This window comes from Cavia porcellus, unplaced genomic scaffold (genome assembly GCF_034190915.1).
Source record: "Cavia porcellus strain 051 isolate PalLab524CR breed Dunkin Hartley unplaced genomic scaffold, mCavPor4.1 scaffold_10, whole genome shotgun sequence".
In the NCBI taxonomy this organism is placed as follows: Eukaryota; Metazoa; Chordata; class Mammalia; order Rodentia; family Caviidae; genus Cavia; species Cavia porcellus.
This window is the reverse complement of record NW_026947493.1, coordinates 39,280,381-39,305,825: the sequence shown is the minus strand read 5'-3', so window position 1 is coordinate 39,305,825 and position 25,445 is coordinate 39,280,381. Positions and strand designations below refer to the sequence as shown.

The 25,445-nt window shown below is 36.2% G+C and overlaps 1 protein-coding gene across 4 annotated transcripts in view; it reads right to left on the bottom strand.

Annotated features, from left to right (window-relative positions):
* Nucleotides 1-10,900: 10,900 nt before the first annotated feature.
* The window catches only part of Nkain3 (sodium/potassium transporting ATPase interacting 3), a 614,497-nt gene continuing 599,952 nt past the window's right edge, over nt 10,901-25,445 (bottom strand). For all 4 annotated transcript variants that reach the window (XM_063257368.1, XM_063257369.1, XM_063257370.1 and 1 more), the window contains one exon: nt 10,901-25,308. In XM_063257368.1, coding sequence (XP_063113438.1) covers nt 25,255-25,308 — 54 coding nt within the window. In that variant the 3' untranslated portion in view covers nt 10,901-25,254. The remainder of the gene's footprint in view (nt 25,309-25,445) is intronic.

The window sequence follows — 25,445 nt, the reverse complement described above, 5'->3', positions numbered from 1 at the left end:
GAGCATTCCTGAACCAACTATCCATGACCCTTCTGTTCCCAATTTTAGAAATTGTACCACCTTTTTAATTTTTTTATCACCTTTTTCAAGAAATTTTGGAAGTTATTTAGTAGAATATTTCCTATTTTGACTTTGCTTTTTCTCACTATCATGTTGCTTTTCCTCTGACACCAGAATTTAGCTCTACATGTTTGCTTGGAAAGTGGTTCAATTCTTTGAAGGAAATGCCATATAATAGTAGTGGATGAGTACAACAGCACTCTGCATCCCTTCAGAAAGGGACCTAATGTCTGCTGTCTCACTTTGGATGGTGAGAGAATAAATTGATCAGTAGGTCCAAGTCTGTCAGGCCTTTCCATTTGTCTTCACTGTATTTTTCTACTGTGATGTATAATGAACATAAGTTTATTTCTTACAGTTCTGGAGGCCAGAAAGTTCAAGGTCAAGGTGTCAAAGATTCAGGGTCTGGTGAAGGCCTTCTTGTAGTCTTCTCACACTACACAAAGGTGAAAAAGTTCTCAATGCTGTGTGAAGCTTCTGTTATAAAGGCTTCAGCCTCAATCATGAAGGCTTTACTCTTTTTATTTAACCTCCAGAGGACTCTATCTACATTTAAATAAAATCATATTGGTTATTAAGCGTCAATGCATGAATTTTAAAAAATGTTTAGACCAGAGCAGACCTCTATCAATGAAGTCATCTAACTGGTAACTGTGATTTTGGTGACCCCAGGATCCAATAATTTGTAACCACTGTTATCACCATAATGTGATGGAAGCCACTCACATCTATCACACAGAGTACTGTCACAGTCTCCTCACTTGTCTCCTGCTTCTGTTCTTATTCCTCTCTCTCTTCTCAATAAGAGAGTAAAATCCTACAAATTCCTGGGTCTTGTCATAACACTCCTGTGCTTTGACCATGCATATAGATTCCTCACTCACTCACTCAGTTAATGCCTGACTTTATATCCAGATAGTTGGGCCTTGGAGATCAGGTCCATAAAGGCTGTCTTATTTTCCTACACCTTTTTACCTTTACTCATGCTCCATGGGTATGCACTGGTCTTTTCTAATCCTAGCCACCATCCCTGTACATCATGCCTCTGCATTGGAAGCTACCTCTCCTTCAAACATCCTTCCCCGTTAAGCAATCTGCCTAATGTCTTTCCATGCCTAATGTCCTTCCATCCTTTACTTAAAGTTCATGTAGTCAAAGACTTCTTTTCTGGGAGCTTACATAAAGGGATAATTCCTAACCCTACAGCTCATCTTCCCTTGATAAGTGTCCTCACAACATTTAAAACCATCTGACATGGTTTTATGTACTTGCAATTTATACAAAGACAAGGGCTTTATTTACTCCTATATCACTGCCTACCTGTGATTGGTGCCAGTAGATAATTAATGAAGAGCTCTTCATTCAATACTAGAAAAATGATGGAGTGAGCTGAGTGTGAGTGAACAATAAATTTAAAGAACAGCATACTTCAGAGATTCTTTCAAAGGAAAGTTTGACTATGTTTAACTTTTGCTTTATGTGATCATGTTTTAATTTAACCCTCTTCTAGTAGGAGTAGAGCTAACTGTAGAAGATGGTGTCTGTTAGGTTTTATATCTAGATGGCCTCCCAAAGCCTTATGTACTCACAGATGGGGCTTTTTGTAGTGACCAGATCATGGATATTGACACTGCATTAGTTCACTGATTGGTTCAGTATAGTTCTAGATGTGACAGAATGAATTAACTGAAGACGGAAGACTCACCATGGGAATGAGTGGTACCAATAATAGGCTCATAGCATAGATGGATTAAAAAGAGAAATCACAAGGAAGGCTGCTCCCCACCTGCAACACCATGAACTATTTCTCTTCTGCCATGCTACCATGCCTTGGAACTAGCTAATTATATATAGAAACTTCTACAAACTATGAGTTAAAATAAGTCCTCTTTTAACTTTTGGGTGTTAAGTATTTTGTCCAACCAACAAGAAAGTGACCAGGGTAGTCACTCTGGTGACTATCCATATGACCTCTCATAAAATAAATAACAATAATCTGGTAAACTGAAGGTTTTGAAGTCTCTGATCACAAACAGTAAGTATATGCTAGGTCAGTGGCCCCGAATATCAATGTATTGAAAAATTTTATGAACTCTTAATTTTAATAATCCTTCCCAAGTAGCATGAGATTTCTTGGTTCCAATTGAAAATCCATGTCAATTCAGTAGCATTTTTGAGGAAAATATCTTAAATATGACTCCCTGTGTCTAGATATTCCTCCAAAACTTCATGCAATCATAGAGCATGTGAGTTTTCAGAGATGGATGAGTCTAGAGTGTGTGATGCTGAGATTCAGTCCACTGATTGGTTTGGCATAGTTCTCACTTGGATTAGGGGTTTGAGTGCTACACTGCCCCAGGACCAGTAGCCTGCATATAATATAATGGACAGAAATGTTGGTCTGTCTCCCCTGGTACTCCCCTTATTGCTTGATGTCTTCTGCCATCAGGAGCAGTGATCCCTCTCCCATGTTCTACCCTGCCTTGGAGTTAATGGATTATGGGCTGAAATCTTTACAAACTGTAAGCTAAATAAACTTTTCTCCCTTTAACTTTGGGTGTCAGGTATTTTGTCTCAGCAAGAAGAAAAATAATGAAGACACTCCCCAAGGAACTAAAGAATAATGATGATCTTTGGATGAAGTTTTTATTTTATTTATTATGAGGTTATGGAGAAAGGGATGATTGGATTGTCAAAAATACACTAAGATTCCCCAATACACTCTCTAGATATTTTTCCTTCTTTCTTTTCCTTTTTCTGTCTCTTCCTCTAGGTCATACTTCTCCAAATTTTTCTCCTTCTTCATCTTTTCTTCTTTATTTTTCCCAACTTTTTCTCCTGCTGTATCTTTATCTTTTTTTAATAAGAAAAGAGCCTGTTTTGTAAGTTGAAAATGGATAGTATTTCAATGCATTTACATTGTCTCTATTTCTTCCACAAGAAAGGAAACACAAATAAAAATACACAAGCTGCCAATATTCTGTAAATTATTCAGAATATTATCACTCACAGCTGGTAGACTTCAATGCTAAACATGGCTACAGAACTAAAAACATAAGCTTTTTCCATCCTGTGGACTACATACTCTAAGTCAGGTCATCCTCAGGTGAATCATAAGCTCCAAATATTCTTCATTTGTTTTTCTTTACATTTAAAAAATTCCAGTATTGAGTTTTTTTATGTTCATCTCAATTCATATCTGTTACCACTGCATTTAAATTGAACAGTACATCCCGGTGTGTATTTTGTCCTGAAAAGGTTTTCTGCCTGTCCTTATCATCCATTCTCCATTCAACAATTTCAAAATTTCATTTGAAGTTTAATTTCTGGAAATATTGGGTTGGAAAGAAATAAATACATTTGTTTTCTAAGGAGGAGATTTTTAATTTTCTTGATAAATATTCAGCTAGTGAGTGTATTGCCTACTTGGCTGGTATGCACAAAACACTTTTAGCAATTTTACATCAATTTTATGTTTAGTGGCAATTTATAACACAGATCAGCTTGGATATTCTGTTAAGTGGAAGAGTAAGACAGCGGTTCTCAAACATGAGAAGTCTCAGAGTGCTCTGAAGGTTTGTCAACATGGGCAGATGGGTTATTTTAATTTCTGGTTCAGTGAGCTGGAAGCGAGACTCAAGATTACTTGTCTAACAAGTTCTCAGGCAAGGCTAATGCTATGATCTGAGATCATATCTTGATACTCTGTTAGGCTTAATCTAATTTTTTTTCTCTAAATGTTTTTGACTTTATTAAGGCACAATTGAAAAATAGGAACTTTAGTTATTTAGAATGAAAATGTGATGTTTCAAGATTAATATAAAAAAAGAAAAGTTTAGCTTCAGAGATTTCAGTCCATGGTCACTTGGCTCATTTATTCTAGATCTATATGATACTGAGGAGCATTGGATTGATAAAGACTGCTCTCTTCATAGTGGTTGACAGGGGATGCAGAGAGGGGATGGGGTGGGGGTGGCTAGGGACAAAATATACTCCTCAAGGTCACATGCCCCATAATGTGCTTTTGCCAGCTAGGCTCAACCACTCCAAATTTCCACCTACCCAACAGCCCATTAAATTAAAAATCCATAGGTGGATTAATCCATTCACAATATCAGAGACCTCTTGATCCTCTTACCACCCAGAGGCTCTACTTCTGAATACTACCACAATAGGGATCAAAATTTTAACACATGAACTTTTGAGGACATTTAAAATCTAAAGCATAACATTCCTTGTCTTAGTTATTTTCCTCTCATTCCTGAAACAGAATACCCGATGCCCTAATTAAAGAAGGAAAAATTTATTTAGTTCACAGTTTGTGGAAGTTTCAGTCCATATTCAGCTGTCTTCAAGGCAAGTTTGCATGATATAGGAGCAACACTTCAAGGTGGAAGAAGACTGCAAATGCAGCAAGAGCAAAAAAAGGATGGGAGGAGCAAACCTCTTCTCCTCCATTTTATTGTAAGCAGGCTACAACACCCTCTACCCCCAGGGTAAGTATAGCATTCACACCACCTCTGTGACCTCCTCTTGCACAAGCTGAAGATGCTTACAAAGTAAGGACCCTGACTCCTGCTGAGTCCCTAAAACTTCTAAACTTCTCAAATTGACACAATGTATTAACCATTACAATTCACCCCTTATCAATTTGAAAACCAGATACATTTTCTTTAAACCAGTTTTCAGATACAAAACATGTGTATTCTTATCATTTCACAATTTGAACATTATAACACAGATTTAACAATCCTTAAGAACCAATATTGTCTGTCAACATTATATTACATCAGAACTGTAAAATTTTGCCTCTAGTACCCCAAAGACTCATGTACATCTTACAAAAACAATATTTAGTCCATGGGAAAGAGTTTCCATAGCCTAACACTTTCAGCATTGCTATAAAGTCTAAGTTCCAAGTCTCCTCCAAAATGTAAGTGAACTCTTAGCTGCAAAACCCTGTGCAAATGAAAACATAGTTAAACATTTTCAATATTCAATGACACAAGATAAACATTTTCATTCCAAAAGTTATAAACAGGGGAATACAAAGGATTGGAACCAATGCAAGTCCAAAATCCAGCAAGGCAAACATTAGGTCTTGTATTTCCATGTCCAGCATATGAAGCAATCTGTGGTAAATAGTGACCTCCAAAGGGCTTCAGTTACTTCATCCCAGTGGCACTTCTGGTGGTTAAAGTTCACATGGCTTCTCTGTCAGGCCCACTTTGCTCCTTCCTTACAGCTTTCTTTAGACAATCCATGTCCCTCATTTCTCCAAACTTTGGGGGTCACCCCTGAGAGGCCAGTGAGTGAAGCTATGAGTGCAAAGCCAAATGTGCAGTGGGCACTCTGAATCCGATTCTGAAGAAAATTTTTTCTGTGCCACCAACCTTCTGGAACATGCTGCTCTGTGGCTTTCTTCTCAAAGCAAAATCTATCATTTCTGGAGTTTTGAGGCTGCAAAGGGTGGAGACTTGCTGCTTCTTGTGATGCACTCAGGCCATCTTTTATATCCTCCTGCTTCTACTCAACAGTGAATGTCTCCTCAGATCTATTTTTGTGTACCACAGCTTTACTTCCTTTCTGGCAAACTCACAACATTTTAAAAGACCCTTCTGGGCTTTTTGCTCTTGATTCTCAACATAGGTTTGTCTAAAAGTCCACAACAATAACTTTACCACGGTCTCAATATGTGACTGCCTTCAAATTTCTGCCAGATTCACTAGTCCAACACCCATAATCTCAGTCTCAGGCAAAGTTTCTGGACATAGGCTAAATGCAGACAAACTTTCTGCCATGCAATAATACATATCATCTGAAATCCAGCAGCAAATGCAGTTCTTCTCAGCTGAAATCTGCTGATCCTGGCCTTTAGTGGCAGGATTTCTATCAGTCTTCTGCCCTTCTGAGCTCTGATCAGAATCTCCCAAATAGAACAGCCTATGGCATTCCACTACTACTCTTTGAGGTGATATCTCTGAACCTTTCCAAATTCTTCCCATAACGCATTCCCAAAGGCTCTTGAGCCACGTGGTCATGTAGAGTTACAGCAATGACCCCACTTTTCTGGAAGCAAATTCTGTCTTAATTACTTTTCTTTTGTTGCTCTTTAGTAGTACACCTCCCATCACGTACTTCCTCCAGCTAGGCTCAATCACTCAAAATTTCCTCCATCACCCAATAGTACATTAAATTAAGAATCGATTAGTGCATTAATCCATTCACACTGTCAGAGGCCTCTTCATCTATTTAGTTCCCAGAAGCCCTGCCCCTGAATACCACAATAGTGGGGATCAAGTTTTTAGCAAATGGGCTTTTGAAGACTTTTAAAACCTAAAACATAACATTCCCTCTTTTTAAAGTTCCTGCATCACTTTCTGGCTTGCATCTATTGCTGGCTCTCCAATCTCTCCAACTACTTTTTTGTTCACCTTGTCTCTTTCACTTTTGTAAGCTTCTGTCATACAACCCCATCACACTTCTAGAGAACATAGGAATAGCTGTAAAAAAAAAATCTGTTCTTGGTTTAGCAACAACCCTACTCTTCACTCCTTTGAACAAAATGTCCTCCCTTCCCTTTCAGCGAGGTTAAGTAACCTCCATGAGAGCTTTCATCTATCTGTGCCAGCGTGAATTCTCATTTCATTGTCTTTAGTCTTAGCCTTGTTTAATACCCACAGGCCTTGCCTGAAGCCATTTTGAATAAATTTCTGAAGATTACAGCTGACAAAAATCTGAAATACCTATTTCTGAAATACCCACTATGCATGCAACAGGATTGGCTTCTGCAAATACTTAGTTCATCGATTTAGCTCCCAGAATCCACTTAACTGTGGTTTATTTGTTTAATATTATAATGCTCTCAGATGTACATAAACCATCTGCTTTTCTTCTGGATTCCACGAGCCCTGTTACATTAAGCATCTGTAAAGTGATTTCACTTTGTCATGAAGGATGAGAATGTGCTAATGTAAATACCAATCAGAAAGCTTGAGTAGTTTTAAAAAATTTTTCAGAAATGCTTTTTGCTGAATTATTAATCTGGATTAGCCTATTTTAGGTACAATTTCAGAGTATCATCAAATTCTCACTCCAATATTTAGATCACAGGTAACAAATTTAATAACTTGAGTTAATATCCAAATTGTGTGGGCTTAATTTATGATTTGCCTGGTTTTGCTGTTTAATTTTCTGAACTGTTGCCATTTGAGAAAAATGTAAGAATGTAGAAGTCTGACTGTCATGAGAGAAAATGCTGCCTTCCTTCATAAAAGGAAATCCAGATTCTCCTCGCAAGTTAGCACAAAAAGGGACTCTCTCATGGCTCACTTCATGATGATGCTTTCTGGAATGTTCCTGCTCATCTGAGAAGCTGTGAGTGTTCCCTCTGTAGCTCTTGCACTGCTAGTATAAGTGCAAAAGAACTTCATTAATAAATTACTAACTTGAATTTTCCTGAAGAGATAGTATGAGGAAAGTAAAAAATCTTTACTTTTTGGGCTATAGTCTCTACCCACCCAGTCTTTCCCAGAGGCAACCAGTATAGCTCATTTCTTTTAGATTATTCCTGAGATGTTTGGTAGTTAGATAAATGATCATATCCTTTCATACCCATTCCTATCCTTTCATACGCATAGTGTGAGGCTGCATATACCATTACATATGGATTTTTTCTTTATTCTGCTTTGAAAACCCACTGCTGTAAAGAGTTCCTCATTCTTTCCTAATGGCTACAAATGACCCATTGCCTGGCAATACTAAAATTCTTTAGGCATTTTATATAAACAGAATTTGGGGAGTTTCTAAACTTCTCTTACTACCAAAATGTTTCACTGGAAACAATGAATAACTTCTTTGCATACATGTTACCATACCTTATGGACAACTTTCTAAACATTGTTGAATTCAAGGGTATCTTTAATATTAACAAATAGTGCTAACTTTACACTAATATCCCAACTTATTCATTTCTAAAGTAACAAATAAATGAAACAAAAGTTTACCAAAAAAACCACTTTGGAATATTAAGCACATAAATCATCAATTTAAAATTAGCTACCATAGTTTATGAATGTTATGGTTTATATTTAAATGTTCCCTGAAACCTCATGCACTCTTAGGTGGAGCTTTTCAGAGGTAAGTGGATCCAGGGTATGTGAACATGGATGAAGGGTATGTGATGACTACAGGAGCCTACTGATTGGTTTAGCACAGTCCTGAGTGTGGATAATGGAAAGATCTACCCTGGGTCTGGGTGGCACCAACAAACAAGCTTCTATCCTGAATAGAACAGAAGTGAAAGGGAGGATCAGCACCACTGCTTGCTTCCCCCCCGTCCTGCCATCCACTGTTTCTCCTCTGTGATTTCCCTCTACCATGTTACCCTGTGTTGGAGGCATCAAACTATGCACTAAAATCTCAACAAACTGGGCTAAAATAAAACTTTCCTCCTTTAACTTATGAATATTATCCATTGGGTGCTTACAGTGGGGAAGTAATTTTGGTTAAGGAGTTATGGCTTATTCTTTAGAGTGTGTTCTATTGGAGAAATGTTTCTCTTTCTACTTCTCCACTTGATTTCATAGAGCAGAAATTACCTCATTCAGGTAGGGCAGTTGTTTTTTTCTTCCTCATCACCATCAGCTGTGGAAACCTCTCTAATCCAGAGGTTAACACAAAGATGTCTTACATGTCACAATTCAAGGAATGGAAAGCTACCAACATTCTCTTAGCATAGTATTTCCTGTACCACCATCCTCTGAACTTGGCCTCTAGTCTAACCAGAACGAATTTCACAGTCTGAGTGCAAGGGGTTTGTGGATGGCAAAAAAATTGTCATAATAGAATATGTGTTGGTTATATTTTATTTTTGTTTTTCTTTCTGGGCCACAGCTGAGTTCTATTTTTCTGCTTTCCTTGCAGTCTGGTGTGGTCCTCTCACTATGCTCCAGACTGAGGAATAGGGACCACTTCCAGGCCTGGCCGCTAACACACTGCCTGTGTTCATGCCCTTTCTCTCTCTCTCTCTCTCTCTCTCTCTCTCTCTCTCTCTCTCTCTCTCTCTCTTCCTCTCTCTCTCTCTCTCTCTCTCTTTCTCTTTTTGTGCACATCTGGAAACAAAAGACTCCAAGGCTGGAGGTGAAGATGTTTGCTGTGTAGTTAGGCCAGTGATGGGAACACTCTGTCCCATAAAGACTTGTCCAGTTGAGGAACTCTAAAAGGATTTCCTTAATGAGATGTGCAGTCTTCTTTTATTTCTCACCACCCAAATGACAAAGATGGCATCAAACACTATTAGTGCTGATAATTCTGTTTATGTAATTCTTCATTAGAGCCCTTCAATGTAGCCATTTAAGATGATGCTAGATTTTGGGGAAAAACACTTTTTGGAAGCCAATTTAATAAAATGACTTCTGTATAACCTGGGAGCAGAAATGTCTTTTGTGATTGAATTTCCATTTTTCAATATGCTAATATTAGATTATTATAGATTACAGTGGGCTAAACAAGCACATAATCATTCTGCATTGAGACTGGGGTATTCTCAATAGGTTAAGATGGCAAAAGCAGGTAGGAAGGAAATTAAATGAAATTTCTTCTTAAGAAGACTGCAGGACTTAGCTCTTTGCCAACAATTCTGCTGCTAAAGATACATGAAGTTCCTGGTATCTGCTGCCCAAAGAGATGTCAAAGAAGTGATTAGACTTAGCAACTGATGAAGACCTTATGCCATCTAGTGGTTTTTCTCCTGAATAAACTTTCAACTTTGACTTACAAAGCTTGAAGAGTGAGGGCTCATTACAATTCCCAGAACATGCCCTTCTTTCATATCTTGCTCTTCTCTGAGATCAGAAACCTTTTGGAAGGTTCTTTACATCACAGATTTCTCATTCTTCAGGCCTCATTTCAGAGCCTGCTTCCAGAAGGATGAGTCCTCTGGCCATTCTGTTAAGGGTAAGCTCCTATCATCCCACAGTCATTACTTCTAGTCACATGGCTCTGTTAATTTTTGTGGCATGTATCATGATATTGCTTACTGCTTTATGCTGTTTACATTTCCTGTATTATTCATTTACTTTGTATTACATCATTTTCCTATGACACATTGCTATCAGAATTTATTTGCATTTATTTATTTGAAATTGGAATACTCTGTGAAATAGAATGTTATTCTTGAATCAGAGCCAAGCTAATTTTCTCTGTATCATTCAGTATGTATCTATGTGATGTCTCAGCAAATACAGTAATTTACTCTTAATTTTTTATTGGCTTATTCCAAGTTCACATCGAGCTGGTCGTTCTGTATGTACACTATACAGAGAATCAAAAGCTGAGTACAGTGGTGCATGCCTAAATTCCCAGCCACTTGGATGGTTGAGGCAGGAGGATTACAAGTTCAAGCTCAGCCTGGGTAATTTAAAGATGTGGTGAGATCCTATCTCAAAAAATAGATAAAATTTTTAAAAATTAAAAAGGATGTAGGATACAGTTCAGTGTGAAAGTCTCAGGTTCAACCCTTAGCTCCAAAAGATAATGAGGTCTTTGAATTGACCTGAAGATGAACTCCAAAGCCTAGTGCCTGGCACATTATAAAGGTTTAATAACTGAAAAACTCAGTGCAAAATGCGCGCATGCGCGCGCGCGTGCACACACACACACACACACACACACACATACACACACACAGAAAAACCCTACTTGTTTAAAAATTAAATAAATAGAAGTGCATCATGAGTCTTGGTGAAATTTGCAGGATCCTAGAGAAAGAAAGAGGTGCTAGAAAATTAAAAATGAATCATGTCATCAACATCGTTTTCAAAATATGCAACAAAGTAGATTTCACATGTCACAAATTATATATTTAATGGGAATCCCAGGAAAGATTTCAAGATATAATTTATAATATCTTATAAAAACAAACGATGCATACATACACAAGGGGAAAACAAAACAATAAGATAAACTATTTGTCTTTATTTTGTTCATAAATAGATGTTCTCAGATTAGACTACATTTTAATCTTTGATTGTGGAGACCAGAACAAAATATTTGTAATATTTTTAGTTGCCTTGTTTGTATCTGTGAGGGAATATGTAACTATGTTAACTTTCCATTATTATAACAAATACTTTACATGAATCAATTTTTTAAAAAGTGGATTATTTTGGATTTCAGTTTTGTAGGTTTTAGTCCAGGATTGATGATTTCAGACCTCTGGTGAGGTAGTACACCACTGTAGAACTATATGGACCAAAATCCTTTACCTTATGGCCAGAATGAGAAGGAAGGAGGAAGAGAAAGGGAGCAGGGTCCTGGTACCCCTTTTGAGGACACCCCCCTAATGGTCTATGACCCCAAAGCAGACCTCATAACTTCAAGTTTCTACTAACACCCAACAGAATCATGGACTGGGCCATAAATACATTTAAGTTATAAATAAATTATAACTGTCGCTAAAATATTTCCCTCATTTTTCATAAACATAGTTATACATTTATAAAAAATTATAAAAGCATATAGGAAGTGCCCATGTATCTTACCCTACCTCTACCCATTATAGTATGAGAAATCCATGTTGAGTTGTCAGCAATTATATCTTGATTAATTTATTAACTATTCTTGAGATTAGAATTCTAGTATAAATGATTCATAGCAGACGTTAAATGTTATCTTAAAGGATGACTAGTGGGATTCTGCTGATGGTAATGTGATTTTGTTACCTAGTCGGGGTGTGCAGGCGGGCATTTTATGGTCAGCAGACCTAAAGGTAATAAAGTTACAGTGAGTAGACCTCTGGAGAAGGGGCAGCATAGCAACAGGCAGGGATGGAGTAAGAGAAGGATTGGTGGAGGGCAGCCAGGAAAGTGAATTAAGAATGACTATAGATAGGCTCCTGGGAATGTGAGACTTACTTTAATTGAACATTTCTTTTCTGTGGTGTAATCCCTTAATTTATCACTAAACCATGGAAGTGTTGTTTGTTTTCACTTTTCTTGAACACGGAAAAGAGAGTCTTGATTTCTGTCTTGGAAGAGCCAGGCTGGAGTGTGCTGCCGAGGCATGGAGGTGTTAGGAAAGTTAGAGTAGTTGGCGGAGAAACTCTGGGCAGCTGTCTGCAGGGAGCAGAGACAAGACAGCAGGGTGGGCTTGTAGAACATTTAAAATCTCTTTAAGGGTGTGTGAAAGGTCTCGGGGAAAGGACTAGGCTGTCAATAGTCATAAGAACCTGAGCCTTTTATTTATTTATGAATAGAATGGTAAACCCTTAAACTCTGAAGAGTGCAGAGACATACAAAATGCATGTCTTGTCCAAGTTTAGTATAATTAATATATACTACAAAGTGAGGATCTCTTAACCAAAGTGTTTAATATTTTGAAATATTTGCATTCATATAAAAAGATATTTTGTGGATAGCACCTAAGAATAAACTTAAAATTGATTTATTTTATATGCATCTTAAACACATGGCCTGAAAGTAATTTTCTAAATTAGTTTTAGTAATTTTGTTGATGAAAGTATGGAATTTTAGACTTGTGATGTGACGTCAGTTCTCAAAAAGTTTTACATTTGAAAGCATCCAGAGTTTAGATTTTTTAAAATTAGGGATGTTTGACTGTTTGACCTGTATAATGAAGAAAACCATACTGAAACAGTGGTCTTTTTCTACTTCAATGTACAGTTTTATTCAGATTTGAAAAGAATATTACTTGTAACTTACTGTTAATTTATTCTGAATCAAAATGATCAGAAAGACATAAAAATGTATGTAAATTCTATTAAATAACACTTTCTTGTCACTTTAGAATGAGTATAATATATTGGTATTATATGCACAAAACATGTAAAAAGTAATTGTGAAAGTATCATTACCTGTTTGTGTAAGAAAAAAGACATTCATTTTTTCCAGAAGCTATCAACATCATATAAGATAGTTCCTGAAAAAATACAGTTTTTTCAATTTACCCAGCTGGTAGCTCATAAATCTATAGAAAGAAAGTTAACATACAGTGAAGTCACTACACAGTGCTATGGGACAGTAGAAATGCATATCAGTACAAAACGCCACTCAGGATTTTTGCATTGAGTTCCAGTGTCAAGTTTGAGATATCTTGGTTGGCAAGAAATCTAAAAATTATTGAAGATTGAAAGATTATTTTAAAAGTCTTCTGGTAAAAATGTTAACAGTGTAAAAACAGGTGCAAACAGACCGAAGTAGTCTTTCTGTGCTGTTAGCAGCAGATTTCTGTCTTTGAAATATGAGGAACTGCTTTAGGTACTTTCATGATTTTTCCAGAAGATGGCAGAATTGGTATTACAACCAGAAGAAAAATTCAACAGTACTGTCATTTCTGCATTCAATAAGAATGGTAACCAGATTGTCAGAAACCTTAACAAAGAAACATCTATCTATTACTTTCCAATTATACTATAGTTATATGGGGATCCACTTTGGGCACTGTTTTTTTGTTGTTGTTGTTGTTTGTTTTGTTTTGTTTTTCTAGTGAGTTTCCTTTTATTTATTTGTGCTGGGTTTTATTTAAACAATAACAAATCAAACTAGGCCCTAGGGTTCGGCTCTCAGATCACCATCAATTTAACAAAAAAATAACTTTTGGCATTGCTGAAATAGCTAGTGATGGTAATTGTTAGGAGTTACAGACGAGCTTTCTTGAACACAAATTCAAGACAGATTTAGTATAATGTGCACATGGACAATTCTTTCTTCTCAGCTTTTCATGACTCCGAATCTGGAATAAGAAAAGTTCTTATGTCCCCCATCAAGGTTCTGCTTTTGTAAATCACTATCAGGCATTTGCTTAGAGCTTCAGCTCTTCACCACTGTACTGTGCAGCTCCCCGAGGGGAGATGCTGTTATTTTGCTTTGTATCTCTAGTGCCTACACCATGAGTGACACAGTAGGCTTTTGATAGCATTATGGTGAAAGAAAGAAGTGGTGGCAGCCATATCTTGCCCATCTAACACATAGCATGGCTTGAAAGAATTCATGGAATCTTGTTTCAACCATGAGGCTGGTTTACCAAATGGTAGTAGTTACCTGTAGGGGAACTTTCATATCAACAGTGTCATCTGGGCAAATCAGAATTATCTATAAATGATGAGGAAATGTAAGCAACTACTATCAACAAAGCAGCTAACAGATCAAAAATGCAACAAGAAGCAACTCTGTTTTAGTGGATGTTGGCAAGATATTGTGAATCTTGGAGAAAGCCCAACACATGCATGCTTTCTGTAAACATGTCACTTGTCTGTGAAATATCCCAGGACTCTGAGATTTTGCAACTGAAAAGAATCAGTGCATTTTTCCAGAAGAAACAATTTTCTAATCTATAGATGGATGAAAATTTATGAAGATGTGGGGTGAATCCAGAGAACTAATATCAGGGCCCATAATCTTTTTCTTTTGTCTTTTTTTTTTCTTTTCCTGCCATGGGTAGGATACAGTGCCTTGTGCATGCTACCCAATTGCTTTACCATGAAGCTATGCCCTTAGCCCAGAATCTACAATTTTGAAAATTTGTTCATTTTTCTCTCAATGATAGCTTCTCAGTGTGCCATGACTCCTACTCAGAACACTTCTAGACTACATCTAGGGTATTACCTATGCTTTGCCTTTTTAAATACTCAAACGCCTTTTTAAAAATTGTTTTGGGGAGACAGTCTTCCAAAAATAAATAATTTTCAACCTAATTATTTAAGATAATGTAACAATCAGGGGATACTACATTTTATTGTGCAGGTTATACAGGAAAGATCAGTGTCATATTTAATGGGTTTCCATTCAAACTGTCAACATTTGAAATCTTTATGGTTATCAGAAAAAAACATTTTTAGCAGATAAAAGTAAAGCATCCTAATTAAATAATAGCTAATAATTAGTATCATTTCAAGGCATATTAAAGCAAAGTAGCTTGACAAAGCAGTATCTGTTCCTAATTCATACAAATAAAATTTGTAATTGATAAATTGAATTCATCATAATATGAATAAAATGATATTTTGTCAATCAATAGTGTTGTCTCATAGGCTCTTAGTATATTTGTTTTACTTTACATATCCTCATACAACTGTGACCTGGATTCTTATATTAGTTTTTTCTCTGTGTTCTTTTAGTTATAGACAGTGTTTATTACAGGCATTATTTTTGCCCGTTTCATACAACATATATATTTCTTATTTTCTGCTTGCAGCATATTATTTGCTTGGAAACTACCACCCTGTGCTACTCTAGAGTTATACATTGATTAAGAATAAATGTAAGTTAACAAACTTTCTTGTGAATAAAATTCTGGAGTTTAAGAGGATGATTTCATAAAATCTATTGGAATAGTCAGCAGTCTTTTAATTTTTTTTTTTTGTTTCTCAGTTCTATCAGGGACAGATGAAGTTGTCAGGTAGCAGAGTTCTTGTCATGTTAAGGCTCTATTAGAAACATTTAAAGGTAAATACAACTGGAAAGACCATTTTTTTAGATTTGTTTTCCTACCATGGCAGAAATCCCTTCGTGCTTTTAGATCACAGCTCTGAATTCTCATCTACAAGTTACTCCCAAAGGATGAAAAATAGCTTTGTTATTCAGTCTGAGACATTTTGCTTTAGGAACTAATATGGATATTAATTCTCTTCATGTTGGATTTCTCCCTAAGAATGAAAAAGTGTTTTGAAAGTGCTAACACCCACATTTCCTTTGAGTTGTACAGGAAGAAAAACGGATGTCTCTGTCTTTAACAGAAAATGAGATATTTTTATTGCAATTATCACTGATGCTAATAATACTCAGGTCTTCTAGCAACATCTGTCACATGACATTTCAGATTTGCAGGAAAATTTTAATGAAAACTTTCCATTTTCTTAAAAAGTATAATTATTATGTGGTACCATATTTATAGATATGGAAATGTGAGACTCTGGTAGATTAAAATCAAAGAAGGTTGATGGCCATGGGTCCTGAAATACCTGAGAAGAGAATGAAATAGGACTAGGATTTTGTCTTCTCAATCCTCCTCAGAAACCACTACCCTTTTGACAAGATTAACGAGACCTGTGTGACTCAATGCCAGAAGTTTTAGAGTGAATTTTCAGGCCTCAAACTGCAGAAAACTTCACAGAAGGCAAAGGCCAAGGTATTTGACTGTCTGGGTGAACTTTACTTTATGTAAGTTCTCTTTATCATTATCATGCCTTTTCTTTGTATGCTAAGTTTTATTGATTTTTAAAAGCCAATCACACTAAGCAAGGAGTTTGAAAATAATAAATGGAACTAATGAGCTTTGCTTGTTCAAGAAACAAATTAAGCGTAAGAGTCGCTCAAGACGTCATTCTCTAAAGGTATTTAAGTTGTAACCCCATACACTATATTTTCTATAAAAATGTCATACCCAGAAAATATTCTTTAAATTTAGAAACATGACAAAACTGCAGAGCGATAGAACTTAAGTATTTATGTATATTGGCTGGATAAATGAATTGAATAATGGAAATTTATAATAAAACCCCTGGACAATACAAAGGCAAGGCTGCATGATACATGCAAGTTTTAATGAAGAAGTCAAAAGCCAATTCACACATACAGTATTGTATATTTGTGTTATCACTATACAGTTAATAGTAATAATTACAAATATCAGGTTCTTGATTTTATATAGAATAGATTATCCTAATAAAACTGCTGCTATTTTAGGTTTAAGTTAGATTTAAGAAGCCAGAAGAGAGATGGACATGGTGGTCCATGCCTGTAATCCCAGTTCTCTGCAGGACTCAAGTGGGATGATAAATTTGAGCCCAATTTGGGCAACTTTGAGCAACACCCTATTTCAAAAATTAAAAAAAAAACAAAGCAGTTCAGTATGAAGACCCTGAGTTCAAGCCTTAGCACTGAAAAAAAAAAAGGAAAGAAAAAGAAAATGAAAGAAAAAAATATAAAACAAATAGCTGGACACAAGGGCTCATGCCTATAATTTCAGCTAAGCAAGATGTTGAGGCACAAAGATAAAACATTGGATGCCAGCTAGGGCAACTTAGTAAGACATGTCTCAAAATGAAAAAAACACAAAAGGCTCAGAATATAGCTCAGTGATAGAACAACCCTGAGTTCAATTACCAGTACTGGAAAAAACACAAGCAAAAAGCAAGCAAGCAAGCCAGCAAACAAACAATCTGAAGAATATTGCTTGATGAGAGAAAGTAAACACCAAGGACCTGGCCAAATTAGGTTTTTCGGCAGGTCCCTTCGTCGTAAACCTTTAACCTATCAATCACATGAATGGATTAACGCACTCATGAAAGTAGAGCTTGAATTCTTTTTTGAAGAATCCTCTTCTTAGTGTCTTGTGATGGGGATTAAATTTCAACATGTGATTCAAATCACTACATTCAAACCATAATGGCCACATGGTGCACAACAGTGGTGTTTAAGCACAAGTATCACACTCCATGAAGGAGATTCTCATGGCTGAATAAGCTATGGCACCTGGGGATAGATCTGGGTCAAATGCTTTGTGGATCTGGTCTCTCTACTCTGGCCCTCTCTGCACTTTGCATGCACTCTCTGCATGAGTTCTAGGTAAAATATGCCCTGACCCTCCACTCTCCAGCCTTCCTTCACTCCTCTGCCTTCTCCCTTAACCCCTTTCGCTCTTTTTCCTCTTCCTCCGTCACCTCAGGCAATCATAGGATTCACTTGGTGGGAAATCTATGTAATGAAAGCAACCTTAAGACAAACTACCGTGGCCATCTTGCTGTGTCTTGGTCATTACCCTGGAAAAGTGGTTGCACAAACAGGCTTTGTCATAAAACTGTTTGAGATTTAATTTCTAAATGTCTGCTTCTATGACTACAGAACCTTTAAAAGCAATATTCACTGGGGCAGGGAGATGAGGGATTCAAAACACGTCCAACTTATTCAGCAATAATGCTAAAGATGCACTTGTGTCCTCCTGAAATTTTTATTGCCCAGATAGTTTAATTTTACCTTGTTTTGTTTCTGTGTTACTAAAAATCTTGCCTTTTGCTACAGTGCTTGTGTTATTAGTTGATTTTTGTTCTAAAACTTGCAATTGTTTTGTTCTACTAAAAAACAACTGCAAAATAAATGAATCAAAGTCTCTTCTGTAAAAAACAATATAACTGTAACAACAATAAGAAACCAGAAGGGGAAGAGAGCAATTCTCTTTAAAAATGTTAGAATAAATGAATGTGTGAGGCAGTAAAAAGTGACTGTAAGCTATTGTTTACAAAATTATTTTCCCAAGAAAAAATTTAGAAGGACCTAATATATAGCAGTTAAAAGTAAGCAAACTTCATATTGACTGGCAAAAAGTCATTAAGAGGCTTGTGTAGAACACATGGAATAATATTTAAGCCAAAGTACAAAAATGATGGCAGCTAGAACCAAACTCTTCTATGTAAACAACCTTGATCTGACGGTTGAGGTCTTATTTACTCTGAGAAAACTAAGCAAAGAAAAAGAAAAGCAAAAACAAAAGACCAACGGAAGTTAACTCTGATGCTTGGATCCATGCAGAGGAAAGGTGAAGAGGACCAAGACAAGATAGGAGACTTGAGCCTGGTTGCCCCAGGTGAGGGCAACTCAGGTGAAGACAATCAAACTGCAACAAACAGCCAAGATTTGATTCAGATGAGACCTCATGCATCTAACTGCCAGCAAATGTAGAGGAAAGAAAGTTGATCTGAGAACTTGCCTAGCAAGTACCAAGGGACATGGAGCAAAGATACTGAAACTGCAGCCTGAGCCTTCTCAGCTGGATCCAGACAGAAGGGAACCGTGGAGGTCTTCTCAATGCTAAAACTTTGTCTTGTAGAGAAATAGCACAGTGTACTAGACATTTTATTTCTTTTAAATTCACTCCCTAAAATAATCATATATACTACTTAACATTTAAAGAAATAGATCATATGGTACCTTGTACTCATGTAATTGTTTAAAAAGAGGTATACTGAATTGTGAAAGTTGGTGGGTAGATGTAGGCATACTGAATAAACTATGGATCTTGTTAAATCACCAGTCATCGCTGCCAGATTTAGAGGCACAAGGTGTTAGGAAAATGTAACCAACACATTTCTGTGATTGAAATCACTTCATGGATATTGTTGAGTAAGCAGTAACTCAAATATTTATATTTTCTTTCTCTGTCTCTGTCTCTCTCATACATACACATAGCCTAGGAAGAACATACAATAAAATTTTGTTATGAAAATTTTTAGAACTTTCCTCCTTTGTATTCTTTCTTAGAAAAGATAAGTATTCATTTTACTCTAGCCAACAACATATACTTGAGGAAAAATAGATGAAGGGAGAAACAGGCTCAATTTTAACTGAGAGAAAATATCGGAAAAGGAAGAATCATATACTTGTATCCTATTCCTTACCTATCCAGCCCACCTTCCTGAGTGCTGTGTCTAGTAGGTATTTGCTGAGGTGAGTAACAAGGAAATAATGACACTTCTAGAGAAAAGCTCCTGAAAAAACAAGACTTTAACTGTTCTGAGCACAGAAGGATTACTTTATTATTTTAGTGGGGCACTGTGGACCAAGAGCATTATATTGGCTCATCAATTTTAGATTCAGTTTCAGGGGAGGAAAGCCAAAATATACTCTGCAGAGTTATAGGGAACATGGACGGATCATACTTAGATTTATTTTTCTTTTCTTTAAACTGTAAAGACTAGATATGGAAATAATATGAAGCTGAAATTCTCATTTCACAGACTAAGTAACTAAATCCCCTGTGATGTTGAAGATATATATGTAAATTTTGTATACTATATTATAATTAAAAGAAACAAAACTACTATTCTTATAATAAAAATTGATGCAAGCACTTTTATGACAAATTAATTTGAACTATGTGACAGGGACTACTAAGCATTCTTCTATACATATTTACTTTTCTTACTAAGAAATGAAGACTGCAATATTTAGATGGGGGCATGGTCATCAAATATAAAAGCAACAACTCTCAGTTTTCTTTAAAGTCTGAGCTGTACAGCGTTTTGATCAATGAACTGTAAGCAGAAGTGCTGCTGACAACTTTTGATCTATGTCTTAGACAGAAAGAAGAATCTTTCTTCCTTTTTCTCATTTTTTTTCACTTTTTTTTGGCTAGAATATGAAAGCAGTGACTGGAACTTACAACAATTTTGAGTCATGTTACCATCTTAAATATAGTAGCCCTCCAGGATGAAGCAACAAGAAGAGTTGTGGTCTTTGTCTCTCTAGGAAACTCATATCTAGTTCTTTGCTAATTTCAGAATTTTAAAATATGTAGGAGTAAGAGCTTTATCTTTTTAAGCCACTGTATTTTCTCTCACTTGTAAATAAAACAAATATTAACATAGACTGACAAGATTGTCCACCAAAAGAACTTTGAGAAGAGCCAGATAGATTACTGTTTTCTTTAATCTGTTTCTTAATAATTTTGTAATGGAAAATGATTTAATGCTTCCTGTTAAAGAAAAATAAAAACATAGAAACTTGAGTTAAGAACTGACACTGGCAAATCCAAATGAGATCCACTTTGAATTTTGGACTCTGTCGTATCTAGCTCTCTCCTCCTTCTTTTCCTTTTCATTTGTTACTGTCACTTTTTCTCCTTTGCTTCCTCCTTTTGTTCTGTGTTCTATTATTTTACTTTCTTTACCTAACTTACCTCTCAATTTCAGTCAAACTGTATTTTGGATTCTTTGACTATTTGAGTTTTTAAATGTTTAGTACTTAACATGGTTCTTTTGTCATTTATCTACAAGTTAAGTGAAAGATGATTAATTTTTTTTCATCTGACACCAAAGTTTTTACAAATGACACCATTTAAGAAGGGTAACAGCTGAGCATGTGGCACATGCCTGTAATCCAAGTATTCTGGGAGTCTGAGGCGGGACGATTGCAAGTTTGAGCCCCATCTGGGTGACATGGAGACTGAAAAGGACCTTGTCTCAAAATTTTAAAAAATGGAGTAAAAATGAGCTAGGGAAGTAATTATGTGAAGACCATTGGTAGAATCCTCAGTAGCACACACAAAAATTTTATTCATTTGCTAAAAATGGTATTTTCCCTTAGTATGAATAAACTTTTTCAGGCAGAAAGTTTCTCAGTGTTAAAGGATAAATTATTTGTAGTTTTCCCCACATCGCTTGGGAGAAAGCTAATATTACACTATGCTAAAACATCAACTTAGAATATCTGAATTCTAATAAACAACATTTTCTGTGAGTTACTTATTACAATAACTCAGAAATGATAAGTGAGCATTTACTATAAAAACTAATTAGTCAGGTTTTCTTTATAGAGCATCCACATTTTGGGGGCACCACAATTTTTAAAATTAATGATAAAATGAAAGTTTGTTTATCCTTGACAAGATTCCTTTCTAAATTAAAAAGATTTTAAAAAAGCAATTTTGTTTTTTGTCTGCTTCTTAATTTAAGATACTCATGATGGTTTTCCTCAGCTTTGTCTTTTGTATATTTTAGCCAGTTCTAATGAAGAGAAATTCCACTCAATCAGGACGGTCTCATTCATTAAGTGAGACATCTGGAAGCCTTGACATATTTTGTTAGCTTCAGCCACTTAAAGGAGGCTGGTTCCCTTACTGAGGTCTATAGGAATAAAAGAGCTTATATTTCCAGGCAGAAAAAGACAAGGAATCAATATTTTTCTAGAACAAGATGTCAGGTTATTCAAAACAAGTGATCAAATTGTTTTCAAAACAAATGAGCCTAGGTTTTGTTCTGAGGACACATCTTTTCATATTCTGAGAAGACAGGAGTAGATTCTTGAGGACATAGTCATTTGGAGGTTTTTATAAGAGATACTTGAGAGTTGTCTGATATAGTCCCTTCTTTTTTTTTTTTTTTTTTTTTTTTTTTTTGGTCTTTTTCGTTTTTATTGGTACCAGGGATCGAACTCACGACTGCCTGCTTGCAAGGCAGGCGCTTATGCCGCTGAGCTAAATCCCCAGCCCCTGATATAGTCCCTTCTAAATTTAAGATATTTTCTCTTTCCTGGAAATTTCTTGGCCTTCTCCATAAGTCTCCTGCTTAACTTTTTTATTATTTATTCATTTATTTGCTTTTAAACAGGTTTGGAGTTTCTAATAGATAAGAGAGAAACTGGAAGCATCCCTGTTTCCTGGGTGTCACACAATATCAGCACAAGACCCTTAAAAAGGATATTACTCCACCAAGACTGCAGTACAGCCTGGGGAAAAGCTGGCTAAAGTTCAGGAGATTTAAGGCCGAGATTGCTCAAAGAGGGAAAACCATTGGTCTTGTATTTTCCCTTCCACGTTCTACTTGCATTGGGTGACGAGGGGCAGAGGGTGCCTTCTCTTCTGCTGTAACTGGGCCCTTTGTGAAAAATACTCTAGAGCTTCTTAAGAGGCTAAGATTCTGATAAATGAGTGCAGACACACAGTTGTACTGATCAAGCACACAATTTCATATGGAGAAGCCAAGATCTGGGCAGAACACACATGTGGTGAACACGTCCTTAATCTGTTGGCTACGCACAGGGCAGAGTGGACCTGCTAAAACAGAAGGCAAAAGTAAGTACTGGCAACCCTCACTTCTGTGTGGCGGCAACCAGAGAGCACCATGTTGGAACCAGTCAGATTACTGGGTAAGTGCCAGATGGTACTGCGGAACTCTGTCTTTATCCCTTTTTTGATAGGTGAGCAGAGCCACTGAAGAATAGCTAGAAAGATGAGAAGCAGTGAGAAGAGAAAAGGTGAGGAGGTAAGAGGTTGAATACTTGATCCTGGTTAGTGGCAAATTTTCCCGAACTTTATAAAAATTATTATATGTTGCCAGGGTTAAAAGCTGAAAAAACTATACTTTCATTACTTAAGTGAATAAAGATTAAATATAAAAACACTCTATATTAAGTATTTGACTATAGTGCATGTTCACTGAAAAATCACTAGACCAGAATAATGTTTGAAAATTGTTTTGTGAAATGTTAACCATATTTTTATTTTTGTGTGTATGTAATGACATGACAGTTTAAAATATTTAAATATTAATTTTATCTGTCATTAATTTTGTACAACTTTAATTTTTATTAGCTTTTAAAATAATTTGTACTAGTTTTGGAATTAAAAGTTATTTTTAATTAAAATGTAATTTTTCATTTTTATAATTCTGCAGAATTTAAACATGGGCAATTTTTCTACCACTTTTTAGGAAACAGAAGAATTTGGTGTTCTTGTCAGTTTTCATGGCCTAGTGAATCACAGGTTCTCCAGACTAGCCTGACTTAGTTCTTTGGCAGCACTGATAGTAACCATCCTTTTCAATTGTGAAATATTTCACAGCTTATAGATTTTTAAAATATTTGTCATCAAACGCTTGCCTCACCAGAAGACTGCTAAGATACCACACCTACCCCAACACCACAGCAGTAAATGAGGACTCGAATTTCAATTTTTGCCCTCCCTCCATTTTTGCATTGGCTTCAGGTTCTTGGTCCTCCATACAAAACCAAGGCTCTGGACCAATGCATCAAAGCCCCAATGATTGAGTACCTGAACTACAGAATGGCAGCTTAGATTTCCCCATTCTCAAGGTGCTAGCACTTCTTCATTGGATACCATTTGACAGAAGGACACAATCCAGAGGCCAGTGGGAAATGACTCACTGGAAAGTCCACTGTTGTGAATTTGGAAGAATCAGGGAAAACTTTGTAATACTAAGTTTTAATTTTTCAGAGTCCCATGAAATCCAAAATTTCCAGAAAGCAATAAGAAAAAAAAATCTATGTATGTACAAATACTTGCAGCAACTTTAGGCCATTTATAGACTTTTTGAGGGGCACGGACCAACTTACAATCTGTACTAAATCGTGCACATTTGCTCAACTCCGGAACTTCATTTTGGTTGATATACCAAGTGAACAAAACTTACTTTCACATAGGAAATAACAATTGAGGGATATAGAAAAAAGCAGAAAAAAACCCCATACAGTATATTGAGAAAAGACAAAATGGTAAAACAGCACATTGGTTGTCCAGATAATGTGGGAATTAATTAGAAAGAGGACATAATGAAGTCTTTTTTAAAGTGATAGAAATGTTATATATTGTGACTGAGACATTGATTATATGAGTGTTTACATATTTCCAAATTAATCACATTCTATCCTTAACATCTGTGCATTTTACCCCATGTAAATTTTATGTCAATTAAAAAAAAAACACAATTACATTGTGTTATCAAGACCATCCTTTTCTCCACAGTATCATTTCCTTTGTTATTGGGAAGGGGGAGGAGAAAGAAAAGTTGATGTAGCTCAAATGCAAACGTTTTCTTTAAAGTGTTTATATAGAACTCAGCAGTAATTTAATGCTCCTTCAAATATATACAGAACAATTTCTGATTATAGATAAATGGTTGTGATTTTTGTCTGACAGGCTGTCAGCTGTCTTCTGGTCTGACATCAGTGTTAGGAAAGGGATAAAGAGTAGAATATATGGGCCTTGGAGATACACATAGTCACTTCAAAGGAAAAAGGAGTTCAACTAGTCATTTTACTCTTTCACACACTTTTTTTGTTTTTTCAAAACACAGGAAGAACAATAATGTCATGTACGGCTCTGAAAATTAGGTTGCCATAATGCTGTTTGGGTTTTGAGAAGGCAGGAATGTTTTGCTGTGTACGGTTCAGTTTTCCACAGTTAATAAGAAAGCTGGATCCATCATTTGTACCATGTTCTGTCCTGGGATCTGCCTCTGGATCTGGTGATCACAGGCAGTGTCTGACAAGGTGGGTCCACCTGGCCTACTGTAACATCAGCAGTCGGCAGCACTGCACACCTCAAGCAGCACACATACTTATGGGTCTCTTAAAAATGACCAGGTTTCCATAGGCTTTTTTTTTTTTTTTTCATTTTGCATGCCTCACATTAATTGTTAAAAAAATTAAAAACCATTTTTTTTTTTTTTTTACAATTTACAAGTTTTCATATAAGAAGAAAATGACTAAAAAAATACCCACCCAAGCACCTAGAACGCACCTAGCAAACAATGCTAATAACACATGGGCTGTGAGCTAAGGACTCCTCAGTGCCTGGGAAAGCAGAGAGGCAGAGTCTGTCCTTTGAAGGAAGGTGACACGTGTCGGATCCACCAAGGGCTGGCTGTCTGTGGTGCTTTGTTCCTTAAGTCAAGTTCAGCAGCTGCATTTCTGAGTCAATATCATTACTTATTTCGACCTAAAAAAGAAAATATGAATTGCTTTTAAAAAAACTTCAGCACTTAGGAATGGAAATCCTTTCTATTCATGCAGGCCTTTTCAAATGCAAAAGAGCTCCTGGGTGTGCCTTGTCTTGTCTGACTAGAGCAGAGGGCC